At 40.5% G+C, this 15,020-nt stretch overlaps 1 protein-coding gene across 1 annotated transcript; it reads left to right on the forward strand.

Moving 5' to 3' along the window:
- Nucleotides 1–3,204: 3,204 nt before the first annotated feature.
- Nucleotides 3,205–14,513, forward strand: lhcgr (luteinizing hormone/choriogonadotropin receptor). Its single transcript, XM_086121597.1, has 11 exons — nucleotides 3,205–3,365; nucleotides 3,528–3,599; nucleotides 6,059–6,130; nucleotides 7,966–8,040; nucleotides 8,431–8,505; nucleotides 8,699–8,776; nucleotides 8,959–9,027; nucleotides 9,535–9,609; nucleotides 10,636–10,824; nucleotides 10,945–10,992; nucleotides 13,454–14,513. Exons 1-11 carry the CDS (start codon nucleotides 3,205–3,207, stop codon nucleotides 14,511–14,513), a joined length of 1,974 nt encoding a protein of 657 aa, XP_085977723.1.
- The last annotated feature ends 507 nt before the right edge of the window (nucleotides 14,514–15,020 follow it).

The following is a 15,020-nucleotide window of genomic DNA, read 5'->3' on the forward strand; positions in this document are numbered from 1 at the left end:
GCTGATTTTACAACGTAGCCACGACAGCTAACACGTTAACTTGTAAAAGAAATGATATAATGTCAAAATTCTAAAATAGATACAATGTCAACTGTCAATGTGCGTTTGCCTCAAATTATTCAACAATCATTTGTGTGTGGTGGTGAACGCGTTAATGCGCCAAACAATGTCCAAGGACTCTTGAATTCCTGATCTGATAAGCTATCAAGAGTTATTGCTGAGTGGAAGCCAAGACAGAAGGCACACTCGATGTTAAAACGGCATGAATTCCCTCAAAAAAATACAGACGATTGATTGAAAATACAGTTGTCAGCATATAGTATCCCGGTTAATCACACTCATAGTGAAGAGGGATTATCTGGACGGAGTTCATGTTTGACATGTGGTGCATCCATGTGGCTATCTCTGCTCCAACCATCTTGGCTGCGGTTCAGTCTTGATCGACACTTCCTAGCTCATGAAAGGACATTCCGATGCTGCCCTTGAGTGTTGAGCCACGATGCAGTTCCAGCTTGGAAATCAAATTACGATTTTTAATGATAATTGTGCTTTATATGAGGAAAAGTGGTTCCATACAAATCAATTTGAGCCAACACCAGACTAGATATTCATCACGGTACTGTGTATGAATTCAAGTCGAGTTTATTTGAAGTGCTCTTAAGCACTAAAGCGTGTCAAATGGCTTCACAAGTTGAGAAAGATTAGCAAAAGCCCTTGCTCATATTTAATTCCGGGATTGCAATTTAGACCCTGTACACAAAACAAGGTCCATAAACACACGCATGCATGAGTTTTGTTGTGGAAAAACTGCACTATACAGGACTGTCACTTTTTAGCATCACACCTTCACTAGAATGACCTAAATGTGATAAGAATCCATGCCCCCTCCCCCCATATGCAGCAGAAGAACTACCACTAGACACTACTGCATCAACTGCCGCTTTGTTTTAGATTTTTTTATATACATACAGTATACTGCCACATCTCAAGTAAGGCTCTTAAGAGTTTTCAAGGTCCAGCACGGGTTCACATTCTGATTGTGATTTGATGCTGAGGTCCAATTCACTGAGCAATAAAACACCAAAACTCAAAAACACACGCAGTGGCCCTATTGCCAGTTACTGCAAATGCCTTACTGATGTTCGTTTGCTCTCAAGCTCCCCGCCGCCTGAAAGCGACCCTTTCAGTGGAAATGGTAAGAAAACAGGACGTGACAGCAAATTGCTTCTTCCACCACTTTCAGTAATGACTGCAGGCTATATCAAGTCGAATACTTTTCAGGGATGTTTGTGTTGGTTTATATTCTCTGGTTTTCTGCAAGGCTGGGTCGTGTCATTACAGGTACATTGTGTTTTTCCTCTTCCTTCTCTTCCTTTGCACATTTAAAAACAGTCAGATCTTATCAAGTCAGCAAGCTGTCACCAGGTCAATAACCCTCATTCAGAGAGAAGAGAAAACCCTGTACCACCAAAAAATAGAACTTCTAACAGTATCCATCCATAAAGCGGTGATGGTGAGTGTGTATGGTGAGAAAAGATCACACCTACCGACTATTATTTGAGACGAAAACAATTCACCGTCATCTCTGTGAAGTGACAGGACATGACGGGGTTTCTTGATAGGCCTCTATTGGTCACAGTTCTGGGTGAAAGGCCACGCTGAAAAGAGGAAAAAATAATGAGACAAATTCGCGGCAGTTATTGCCCCCGCCCCCAACTACGTTTGGAATAGACGCAGGGTAGACTTTGAACTGGTCGCCATTATATCCCAGGGCAAGGTTTGACATTTACTAATTTCAATTAGGATTCCTTCTTTTCTAAAACAGCAGCATTTTGGAACATAATTCACACCATCGCGTATCTTGGAGCCAGCCAGTCTTCCCTCAAATGTCTCCAAGTTGTTTGTAACATCCTCTTCAGTAAAAATGAAACGGAGTTGAATTGAGGTATTCATTTTTTTTCCTCATACAACTTTATGCCTAGAAGGCTACACATTGAGTTTTTTGCTGTTATTTTCCCCTCAGGGTCACTGATGGTGTGTGTAGTGGTGCACTCGCCTGACTTGTGCATGGGCAGTGTGAGATTTCATTTTTGTCATTGCCATGTTACAACTTTCTTCTCATAACATTCCAACCTCAATCCCATAACTGTGAACTTGCAATATGTTATTTACGCAGAATATTATGAAATTATTGTCATCCCTTTACACCTTTTTCATCATATTATGACTTAAGGTTTTATTCTCATAACTTTAAAACAATTTACTGGTCGTTTTATAAAGTCATTCATTGTTATTTATAAATTTTACCTTAATGTTACAACTTTATTCCAGCCATTCATTTTCTCATGAGCTTATCCTCACCCTGCACCTCGGCACTGTGATGCGGATGTGCTAACCGGTCACCCACCGTGCCGCCAACGTTATTCCTCTAACATATACCGGTACTTGTCATGTAATTTTCAATTTTCTTGTCATTTTCTTTCCGATATGCAATATTGTCAAAGTACAGTCATTATATGCCACACAGGCTTTGTTGAATTTCTTACGTCTCTATCCATTATGCCCAGGTCAACTTGCCATCCTCTTAAGAGGTTTTCAAGTGGAAGAGACAACTAAAGCACCCTGCTTGGGTGTCATCTTTTCACCCCTGCCGACTAGGTCACGCAAAAGTCATCTTGAACTTAACCTTTTCAATGAGTTTTTTTTAATTGTTCACGTATCTAAATGAGCATGTGTGTATCTTTAACGGTTAAGTGTATTAACCTTTTCTTGATCATTCAAAGCTTGTCTGATCACCATGTATTGCAGTAGTACTAGCAATGGTGATCTTATCTTTTGAAAGGACACTTTGTTCATGCAGGCAAACCAAATGCAATATTAAAAGCTTTTAATCTCCATTTGCTTGCATTTCATTGAAATGAAATGAAGAAACGGTGTAAGAGCTATCATGATCCCCACCCACTCAGCGTCACAAGTACTTCACATTTTAGGCAACTCCTCCAGGCAGGCAAGTCACATTCACGTGAGTACATGAAGGCAAGACCACTGCTGACACCTATGAGGAATAACGGCTGCTTTTTTTTTTGAGGTGTTTAGCTTAGGCCTGCAGAATTACAGTTAGTTCAAAGTAGTAGTAGTCGTTTATTTTTTTATTTTTTTTGTTGTAATTTGTAAACACGTTTGCTTCAACTCTTGATTTCACAAATGACCCCGCAAGTGCTCTTGTTTGTGGTTGCATTGTCCGGCATCCACTATGTGACCTCCGATGAGGCGTTCAAGTGTCCGCAAATCTGCCACTGCACGGCCTCCAAATTTCAGTGCAGCAAGGACACACAAATGGCTTCCGAGAATGAGACCACATCCATGTAAGTACCTCTGTGTATACATTCTCCTCCTTTATGGCTCTTCTTGATCTTTTTTTTTTTTTTTAACTGTCACTTCTGGCACATTCAGTTGCAATATTTCCAATGGACCATACAAGTGAGAATCTCTGGAGTAAACAATTTCCATTCTTATATATTTAACAGAGTTCTCAAACACCTGGATCTTGAAGAACTTCCAACCCATGCCTTTAAAGAACTCATCAACATTAAAGCAATGTAAGTTCTTGCAAACCAAATATTGAAATAGAACTTCTTCGGTTGAGTCAAGCAGAGGAGGGCAAGTACTGACATTTGTATCAAAATGAATGAATGTGGTAGGAACAAAAGTTGCTTCAGACACGGGAAAAAATGTTCCAAAAATAAGATGTTTTTTTTCCTCTTAACATTAACATTAGTTTGTTATTGCTAGTGTACAGGGCAATTATTTTGTTTGTGAATGCAGTTGCTCTAGAGTTTGGCTGCTTGTACACATTAAAAGTTTTTGTTTTACTCCGATCAAAAATAAATACATTTGACAATGTATTAATCAGGAGTTTCATTAATATTGGGCTCGCTATTCAATTAGATGATAGGCAAAACCATACTGCTTTGTTTGTGATAATGCAGTTTTTGGTAACAACCTCAGATAAATCTACACAACACATCAAATAATTCTAACTTTATTTGTCTTCTGCGACAAAGTTAATAACACTGCTTAAATGGTATTAAACTACTATTCTAAATCACTGCCAGCCATACCCACAAAAATTAGCACGCTCCATTCACAGCTCTTTGACAGTGTCGATAAAACTATTTTTGTTTCAACTGGAAAAAAAATTATGTTCTGCTCCCTCATAGTGGGAAATGAAGGGTTCATTTTGAACACAAATTTAAGTTACCAGATTATGCCTGCTAATGGGTGATTGTTGTCAGCCACCAAATGCCGAACATCAAATGAACTGGCATGATGTGATGGTGCTTTGTAGAGGAGCATCTAAAGCACTACGCAAAATGCATGCCCCCCCCCAACCTCGTGGAGTCCAAATGTACCGTTTTATATACTGTAGCCAGTGCATCTGACATCCATCCATTTGCAGTATCACATCCTCGTGACGGTTGCAGGTGTGCTGGTATATATCACAGCTGACTTTGGGTGAGAGGTGGGCTGCACTCTGAGCTGGTAGACAGCCAATCGTAGGGTTTATTTAAAATTGATTCAAATATTATGTACAAATCAGTTGAGTGTTTGTCCAATTATGAAATCTAACCTATAGAGCTAGTGACAAATGATGCATCTGTCACAAAATGAATGTATAGTATGTTTACAGCGATATCTATAATCAACATCGCTTTGTGCTTTCCAGTGTTGACATCACTTTTTAAGTCAGCCTTTCTCTTCCAGTTAGAGGAGCAGATGTAATGTTTGGTTGCGGTGAAAACTTTGCTCTACTCAGGGATCAGATTTGTCAGCCTGGTATAATTAAACTACTTAGTTGGTCAATAATGGGTTCACCCTATTCAAATCAGAGAAAATGGAATCTTGTGTAAAATATCTGGCAGTAGCTTCCCGGTGCTGTAAAATCACATCCTGGCAGAAAAACATTGTTCATTTTTTATTCGAGTGTACCTTGTACAAACACTGCACACAACTTAAGAGTAACATTAGCATGCGAAATGTCCATGCTGGTGTGGTGATCAGCATGACAATCGATTCTCTTTAAAGCCACCTTAAAATCAAAATATATCAAAAATAACTAATAATTATTTTAAAGTAATTTACATGCTACAAATGAATGATGAATTGATATTTCTCAGCTCCTCTGAGATGAAACAAGAAGGGTTCGATCATGGCTGGAAAAGCTTACTTTGACAGTAGCAAATGTTTGTGTGGAATTTGGTGCAATCATGCAAGGAAGTTAAGTTTGAAAATAATGAGATTTCATGGTCACTTTGCAGTTGAAGCAGAGGAACCCAGGAAAAAAAAAAAAGCACAGGAAGTAACAAGAGAAAAGAGGTCAGTTATGAGTCTATCAGAAAACAAAACACTCAGGGCCAAATCTAGAAGCCTGTGTTTACCTTTTAGTGTCTTTGTTTAGACGTCACTCTTAAACACTTACATTTGGTCTTCTTGGCCTAGATCAGTGTCACCAACCTTCTTGAAAACTACCTCTTGGTTACCAATTAATGTGACAGGCTACGAGACACCTGAGAATTAATAAATTTGCCTCAAGTACATTTTTCCATCAATCCATCCCTCGATCTTCTTCCACAGCTGGGGCAGGGTAGCATACCAAGAAAAATGAAATGCTCTATGACTGTTGAGCTAGTTTTAGAACGGGTCTGCGAGCTCTGAATGTGGTCCTTGAAGAATACTTGCTGGTGACCCCTGGCCTAAATGTATCCATACTGTACATTAAGAGTGATTCAACACACAAGGGGAAAAGTGTTTGTGGAGCAGAAGAATAATACTGTCATTTGAAATTTGTTTCAAAAATCATTTTGTGCCAGTAAGTTCTGGCAAAGCACACATGGGGTACGTTGATGCATTTCTAGTTATTTTCAAAAATATAGTTTATATGCTTTGTTGATGGACATTCTTGTTTTTAATACTTTAAACTTTTAATGCTTCACTGTTATTTATTTAGTCTGTCACCATCTTTGTCTCAACCTAAAGTCAATATGCGTGTGTGCGCCAGTTTGATTTACTACAGCACTGTGACCAGGATACAGACACACGCCTTCCTATCCATCCATGGCTTGAGAGAAATGTATGTATTCACTCAAATGATTAAAACAGATTTATTTCACCAATTCCTGCATTTGCCGTTTCAGTTTCACAAATGTTAATTCCTTAATTACAGTTCCCTCCAAATGTACTGGCATAGTGAGGCCAATTCCGACATTATAAACAGAAAACATTTTGGCTTGATATCAAAATGTTGATATGAGACAAATGATCACCATTTCAGCTTTTATATGCAGATATATACCTCTGAATCTAGCACAAAATTAAAAGATGGAATCTTTTGGTTGAACTTGGCTTTTTTTTTTTTTATTGGTGTAAAATACGTAATTTTTCAATGAGAAAGATCAAATCAATCAGAACCATTGCACAAACATTGGCCAGGGCCAATAAGACCATCTAGAATGTGCTGAAGATGACAGAAAACAATTGTGTACTAAGTGGCGTAATGTACTTTAAATGGATAGATCAATGAAAACAGCAACGGAAAAAAAAAAGAGTGCTCTAAAGAAGCCCCAGAACAAATGAGTGACATGAGCCACATCCTTCAAAGGTTAAAATATCGTAAGGCTTTTTCCTGGGGTGAGTCAATTAGTCCTCTATGGCAGCAGCAAAATTAACTCTGAAATCTATAGCAGGGATGCCCAACCAGTCAATCGCAATCGAAAGGTAGCCGGCAAACTGGTCCTACATCGATCACAGGGAGTGTAAAAGGGAATAATAAAATAAAAAAATTGTGTGTCTGTGTGCGTGTTAGTGTACATTGCATCCTAAGCATCCTATCAATTTAATGGGGGGGGGGGGAGACCCCTCCAGAAGATCTTCCCCACAGAGTAACTAGATGCTTCCAGCTGTTGAGTGAGAGGCAAAATATATAAAAGCAGTTGGTTTAATAAAATAATTCTAAAACAAAAAGGGGCAAAGGCCGCACTGAGACTATTCACCTATCAAATAAAATTGTAATAATAATAATAATATGACCATTAAAAATACATGATTAAAAAGATTTTTTTCACCTCAACTGTTGTGGACGATGGGAGAGCATAGCAGCAGGTGATACAAAACGGGTTGCAGGGGAGGTGGTTTGGCTCTAATTCCTTCACAGTGAGGCAGAGAAGAGGGTGCCTTCCTCAGACAAGCCAGTGCATAGTGAGAGAGCGAGAGGTGAGCATCAGGCTTAATAGGGGAGAGGACAATCGGCAACTAGTTGAACCTGTGAGATGGGGGCGGGGTCACAGAGACACCTGACTGGAGGCAGGTGTCCCTGTTGCAGCTTTGAATAAAAGTGAAATGATGATCGTTTGTCTCATTCAAGTCAACACCTCCCAAAAAAAGGAATTGGCCATACTGTTCCAATTATTTTGGAGGAGAGGGTACATAACTGATCACGCTTCAGTTGTATTAGTATGCAAAAGTTCTCCCCAAAGAATGTGCGTGCTTTGTTTCTTTTATTACCTTAAGGCATTTGACAGACAACAGCAGTCAAAAATGTGAAAACATATTCTCGTGCTATTGAACGAGAAAGTGTGTCCAAACATGATAACTAGCGCTGCTGTAAAACTGAAATTTATACATGAAAATGACAGCTACAGTTTGCAAATTTGTGCAAGGAGCGCCTTTTAGGAAATGGCCTGTTGCTGCATGAATTCGTTTTGTAACAGGTAGCTCACGACAGCTTTGTCGCAAAATGTAGCCTGCTAACAAACAAATGTACTATGAAACATTTTTTGTTGCTTTTGTCAACAAAACTGAATTTTAGTTACATACAGTATGGCCCTTGTGAAATTGCTCAAAGAATAAATCTGATTCAAATACTGTATATTTTTTCTGTCTCTCTCCATCTGTATCGCCTTCCTGCAGCACGATTAAAAACCTGAAAAATCTGAGGACAATTGAAAAGGGTGCCTTCACTGACCTGCCTAATCTGAATTATTTGTAAGTATTTCCATTTGAGGATGATTTTATTTGACTTCCGATGATTCTCTTCACCGTGCATGCAGCTCAAGTATTTCTTCAGTATTTACATGTGCATCAAGTCGGTGCAGTCTAAATTCAGATTGACAATTTAATATTAAGGACCTCTGAGATACCCTACATAGACCACAACAAAACTTTAAGGTCAGAGTACTAATGTACATTTAAAGATATTCGTGTTGCACAACAACATGGAAATTAAAGCATTCAAGTGGCTTCCTGTCAGATAATGGGTGATGGTGATGGCCACAGTTACATAAACACAAATATGTCTTTATTTTACTGCACAGCCAAAGTAGGTCATCTAAGGGTAACGCCATAATGTCATAATGTAATTCCATTTTTTCACAGATGCATCTTTGGCACTGGGGTGATGCACTTCCCAGACCTATCCACCATATCCTCCTTGGCCTTCCCATTCAGCCTGTAAGTAATCCGATTAAAAAATAATAGTGGTTGTCAGTGGTTTTCTTGAGGTCTACTTTTCTATAGCGCTGAATGTCGCAGTGCCGATAACATCAGCAAAAAGCCAACAGTTGATTCGCAGTTCCTTAAACTGTATTACCACCATTTTATCTGACTAATTAGCAGAAGCTTCTGGATTGATGTCATTTTGCAGAAAAATGCAAGCAAACATGGCCATAGAAGATATCCCTGCCAATTCCTTCAACGGTATGACAAAGACGGCCAGTGACATGTGAGTAAAAGCTCAACTTTGTCTTTTATGTTCCCAAAACATGGTGCAGCAATTGTTTAAGAATGCTTTCCGTTTTTGTCATCGTTATTCATTTTGCCTCTCCAATGTGCTAATGCAAGTGGCTGTTCATTCCCTTGACCTTGACCAGTGAATCTGTTGACAGTAAATTTTGACCTTCACAGAAGCCTGATCGGTAGCGGTTTCAAGGAAATCTACCCACACGCGTTCAATGGAACCTTCATCAGAACACTGTACGTTTTTACCTTGGTGATCCTTTTTTTTTTTTTTTTTTTTGAAACACGGGTCTTAAAACTAATAAAAAGGCTCATGTAATATTTTCCTGGTAGTATATCAGTATGATTTTAATAGCTCTCTTTTTCAAATCACATAACAGAGCAAACAAATGGTATGCAAGACTAAACAAAGACTGGATGTCCCTCTGTTTTCTTACCCTTCCACACACTGATCGATGTTGATGGGTTGATACAGTTAATGCTTCAGTCAACTCAGAATGCTTTCTGTACACACAAAAGTAGAATCAGAATTCAGCTCAATGGGCAAAATAAGTAACTCAACAACTCGCGCATTTTGTTTTTTCGTTGGTTGTTTTTTGATGTCATGAAACAAAATGGTGTCATTCCAATCTAGAATCAGTAACTGAACTTATTGTTCCAGAGTAAACGAGCTGTCTGATCGGTACAATTCATTTTAACTTTCAAATATCCACTTTAAGTGTAGCTCATTTGTTTCATTTGCAGCGATTTAAGACACAACAGGCATCTGTGCAAGATTCCAGAGGACGCTTTTGAGGGAGCCTGGGGCCCACTTTATCTGTGAGTTTTAAAAAACACATTCATTTAAAAATATTTTTAAAATATCCAATAAAATGTTTTGAAATTCTGTCTGGGTTTTTTGGAGGGGGTCACTAACAGTGGGCCAATCACCTTTTGAATTTAGCATTGAACACACAACTGCTCAAATATGATAAGGATGGCTATCATAAAGCCCCAGAGAACGTATCATCTCAGCCCATTGTTTTGGTTCCCTAGCCAATGACATGCATGACATTTCATTCATACAGCTTTCAAAGTGTTTGCTTAGCATAACCTCCAGTCACAGTAAGTTGTAAGAGACAAAAATTCAAACACACACCATATGCCGAGCCACAATTCTGCAGCTGCCACTAATAGCTTGTTAAGTTGGAAACACAAAAGCTACTACAGTATTTAACAGCTATCATTTCACTGTTAGCATCCAGTGCTACTATTTATCAGCTAATATGAAGCAACAGACATTAGTACTACCTGATCACTTATAAGCAACATTGTTCAATGTTTGCCACCAATTCTCACATTTATACATAAAAACATCCAGCCATCTCACGAAGATCATGGGCGTGCTGGAGCCCATCCCAGCTGTCTATGGGCAATAGGCGGGGGAACTGGTTGCCAGCCAATCGCCGGGCACACATTGACAAACGACCATGGGCGCTCACAATCACACCCAGGGACAATTTCGAGTGTTCCATTAACCTGCCACGCGTGTTTTTGGAAAGTGGGAGAAAACGGGAGTACCCGGAGAAACCCTGCACAGGCACGGGGAAAACATCCACACTGAAAGGCCGGAGCCAGAATTGAACCCTGCACCTCTGCACTGTGAGGCCTACGTACTAACCAGTCGCCCACCGTGCTGCCCACATAAAAACACAAATATAATAATTAAGGAATAAAATATTCTTCTAAATATGACCAGGAGTGTGTATCCTCAATTGCAGACAGCGTTTCTGCCTGCCCTTGTGTAATCAGGGCTATAGTTAGGGTAACCTGTTCTCAATGTGTACGCGTCTGTGTGTGATTCAGGGATGTGTCCTCCACAGCTTTGACCTCCCTCCCCCGAAAAGGGTTGGAGCAGGTAAAGCGCCTGAAAGCCAAATCTGCTTTTGCTCTGAAGCGCCTTCCTCCATTAGACAGTCTGACTGAGCTGGGGGTGGCTGAGCTGACATATGCGAGTCAGTGCTGTGCTTTCCACTTGTGGTACAGCAAACACAGGTAAACAATACGCTCTAACAGATCCAACATGAATTAATACTGGAAATATTCATTCAAACATCAAAAGTTTGATATTAAGCCAAATAGAACGACACTTAACACCCGATTTTATATTTGCAGACAAGAAGCTCTCAAGAATCCGTCACCATTTTGTGAATCAATCTACACGTAAGTTATTAGAATACAACAAATTTACTAAAAATCCTACAAAAATTAGTAAATTAGGATGGATATGGATTTTAAGAGCAGTGGTGGGGAAGTAATGCAATCCAAATACTTCGTTACTGAACTTTAGTCCATTTTTCAGCTATCGGTGCTTGAGTATTTATTTATTTTTTGATAACTTGTTTTTGTACCCCCTGGATATGACAACAAGTGAGTGCCTTGCATTTGGGACACAGGCCTTCAGTGGAGACTTAAGTTACCCGATTAGATGGATGATTCGAGAATTACTTTTGATATCTGACCGCTGTTTGTTAGGCTGGATGCCCTGCTTCTGTCATGTGGATGTGCCAGGGAATAACTTTTTTTTTTTTGATGAAGGGTGGAGGGTTTCCATTAACTCGGGATACATAAACGGTAAACTTTCATAAACCATACAGTACGTCGTCCGTTCAAGTTGTAAATGTAGCTCAGAGCTTTAGATGGCGTTGGTTTCAGTAAAGAAAACTTGATGGCCATGATGGTACGCCACTGATGCAAAAAGTATCTACATTTTATAAAAATTGTTACACTTTTCAACCTCCACGGATGATGTCACAATGTAAAAACGACAAATCGGTTGAGAAATTGACATGTTGAGTCAAGGTGGAAAAAAAACAGCAACATGGAAAAACTTCAACCAAGCATTATTACCAACAATGGTTTAAAATAAGGGGTAAAAAATAAAAATAAAAAAGACACAAAATTCTAATTTCAGTCGGTACAAGTAACACCCCACCTCTCAGTAACAAGACAAAAAGATGGCATTTCTACAATTTGGTCTTTTAACAAACAGCCAGTTGCTTTACTGATTGTGTTGGCAAACATCCATTACTGCTGACACCTACTCCTCATGTTGGTCACACACTGCTGCAGGAGGGTGTTCTACTCCTCAGCATGGTTTTTCAGCCAATCGCACTGTGATGGTCATGCTAGCGCAAACCATGTTCAGTCTGGTCTGGGTCAAGACTGTTGGCAGGTCACGCCATTCTTTCTAACACCAAATTCCGGAGGTAGTATTTGATCAACTCTGAGATGTGAGGGTAGCGCCAGTTGTAGACACACCTGCCTTACAGTTCTGAGGTTGGGGGTTTGAATCCGGGTACTTATTGGCCTATGTGGAATTTTGCATGTTGAACCCGTATTTGCTTGAGTTTTCTCAGCGTCCTTAAACTTCCTCCTACGTTCACAAAATATGTATCTTTGAATAATTGAAGAGTTGTTGTCACTGGTTACGGGATCTAATGTCAATATCCTAGCCACACACACACACACACACACACACACACACACACACACACACATCATCATCACACCGCCATCACCAAAAAAGTTACTCTATCGCAGGCGGAATATTTATATTTATGCCTCAGAGGGTGCGTCATGATACGGTGGTGTTGCCAGCATGCCTGTTCCGCATATCAATTGTTACGTTGGAGAAACCAAGCAGCCTTAGAACAGGCACATGGCACAACGTCAGCAAGCATCTTTTTCAGGTCCAGAGTCAGCCATTCATTCGCATCTCAAGAAGAAGCGACATTTCTTTAACAATATCCAAATTCTGGATAACGAGAATCACTGGTTTAAAAGCAGTGTAAAATAAGCCATCCACGTTAAACCCGGAAATGCATCTCTAAAATTGCGGATGAGGTTTTGAAGCATTACCTATCGTCTGCATATAACAACATCCTGGAATCCCTCCCCCTGTGATTGTTTTAATGAGGAAAGGCCCTAACAGTTAAACCGCTTTGTCACCAACTAGTATGCAAGGACAGTCGTTCACGAGCCACGCAGGGAAACAACACACAGCCACAGCCAGAGGACACGCCCTCCCACACATAAATCGGGAGGCTCCACACCGAAAGCTTAGTACTGAAGACGCCTTTTGGATGAAAGGAGAAACATCTCCAATAAGCAAGACAAATACAGTTGTTTGTTCACACGTTGGTAGATGACCTTCACCTGGATGGTTGAGAATCTACACAGACATGCCGTTTGCCAAAGCCACTGAAGATTTGCCACATTTTATAAGAGCACAACCACCATATTTGTCATCATTTAAAAGGGAGTTAAACAAGCTTTCCAAAATTATAGAATTGGTAAGACGTAAGAGGGATTCATACAAGAGGCAAATAGCCTACCAAACACATTTTATCCACCTTTTTGTTTTTCAGGTTTTTTTTATGACTGATGATTTTGCAGCGTTTTTGTACTCCCACATAAGAGTGTCAACAAAGAGCCTTCAAGCCAATTGAAACACTATTTGCCAATGTACTGTTTGCTTTTTAAGGGGAAAAGTACCAAGTAGCATTACGCCCTGATGTCCATAATATGACACATTAAAATGCATCATACAGAGTAATGGGCATCATCCATTTGGGAAGTCATTCAACTTGTTAAAATACTTTTTTTTTTTTTGGTTCTCCAGAAATTTTGGTCGAGGCACTGACCTCTACAACAATCACCCACAACTGGAACATATTTGTCCCAGCCACGCCGGCATCCAGTGCACGCCAGAGCCAGATCCTTTTAACCCTTGTGAGGACCTCCTGGGTCCCATCCTGGGCAACGTCACCTGGATAATTTCCTTTTTTACCATTGTTGCTAACCTCACTGTGCTGGTCATCCTACTTTTTACCAGTCGCAAGTTAACTATCTCCCGGTTTCTCATATGTAACCTCGCCCTAGCAGACCTGTGCATGGGGTTTTACCTGATGCTCATTGCACGCATGGACTACCACTCTCGCCACGAGTACTACAACCACGCCACGGAATGGCAGACGGGCCCAGGTTGCGACATGTCGGGCTTCCTGACAATGTTCTCAAGTGAGCTGTCAGTTTATACGCTCACTGTGATCAGCTTTGAACGCTGGTACACCATCATCAATGCCATGGATCTAAACAAGAGGCTGGGCATGCACCATGTGCTGGCCATCATGGTTGCAGGTTGGGTCTTCTCCCTAGTAGTTGCTCTGCTGCCCCTAGTGGGAGTCAGCAGCTACAGCAAAGTGAGCGTCTGTCTGCCAATGGATATCGACACGCGGGTTTCTCAGGCATACGTGTTGATTGTGCTCTCGCTTAACGTTGTGGCATTTCTGGGGGTGTGTTTCTGCTACGTGTGCATTTACCAGAGTGTCCGCAAGCCGGCGCCCGCCAATCACAATGACGCAAAGCTTGCCAAGCGCATGGCGGTGCTGATTTTCACCGACTTCCTTTGCATGGCGCCAATCTCCTTCTTTGCAATTTCCGCTACCCTGCACATGCCCCTCATCACCGTGTCTCACTCCAAGTTCCTCCTCATCATATTTTATCCCATCAACTCTCTCTGCAACCCTTTCCTGTACACCATCTTTACTCGGGGCTTTAGGAAAGAAGTGCGCCTGCTGCTCCAACGTTGTAGGAGTACGTTTATAGCATTTAAAGCAAAAGCCCCACGACTCCCAACTTATCTGCATCCAAATAATGCCCAGCGGGAAACCACGCTTTAGCTTCTCGACTCATCGCTTGAGTGATGGGTTGTTTGTGATCGAAGGAAACACATCATCCGTCATGAACTCGAAGAATCCATCATCGACCTGAAGTGTACATTTCTTCAAAGCTTGGCTCGGGATGGAGTGAGGCCCTGCATTGCACACGATTGCTTGCACGTTTTTTATTTTTTACAAACAGACTGAGAATGTCCCGCAATTGGCTGGTTACCAGCTTTGGGTGTACCCTGTCTCTCACTCCAAGTTAGCCAAGCTCTCACTCTAGAGATGGAGGTTTGAGTGGACAGATGTTTCAGTGTGTACAGTATTTGTGCATGTGTACTATATTGTACTATTGTATACCGTAATATGTACAATGTATTATATGTAAACTATAGAATGGTCGAACCCCTAAAGCCAAATGCAATCCTTTCTTTGAGAGCTGGTTGACTTCTTAGTTGTTAGAATTGTACATTTCTGTGAGCAGCAACGTAAAAATGCATCTTGTGCCTAGTGGCCTTAACATGT

Source organism: Hippocampus guttulatus, chromosome 10 (genome assembly GCF_054856545.1).
Source record: "Hippocampus guttulatus isolate MCC_2025c chromosome 10, RoL_Hgut_1.0, whole genome shotgun sequence".
NCBI classification, from domain to species: domain Eukaryota; kingdom Metazoa; phylum Chordata; class Actinopteri; order Syngnathiformes; family Syngnathidae; genus Hippocampus; species Hippocampus guttulatus.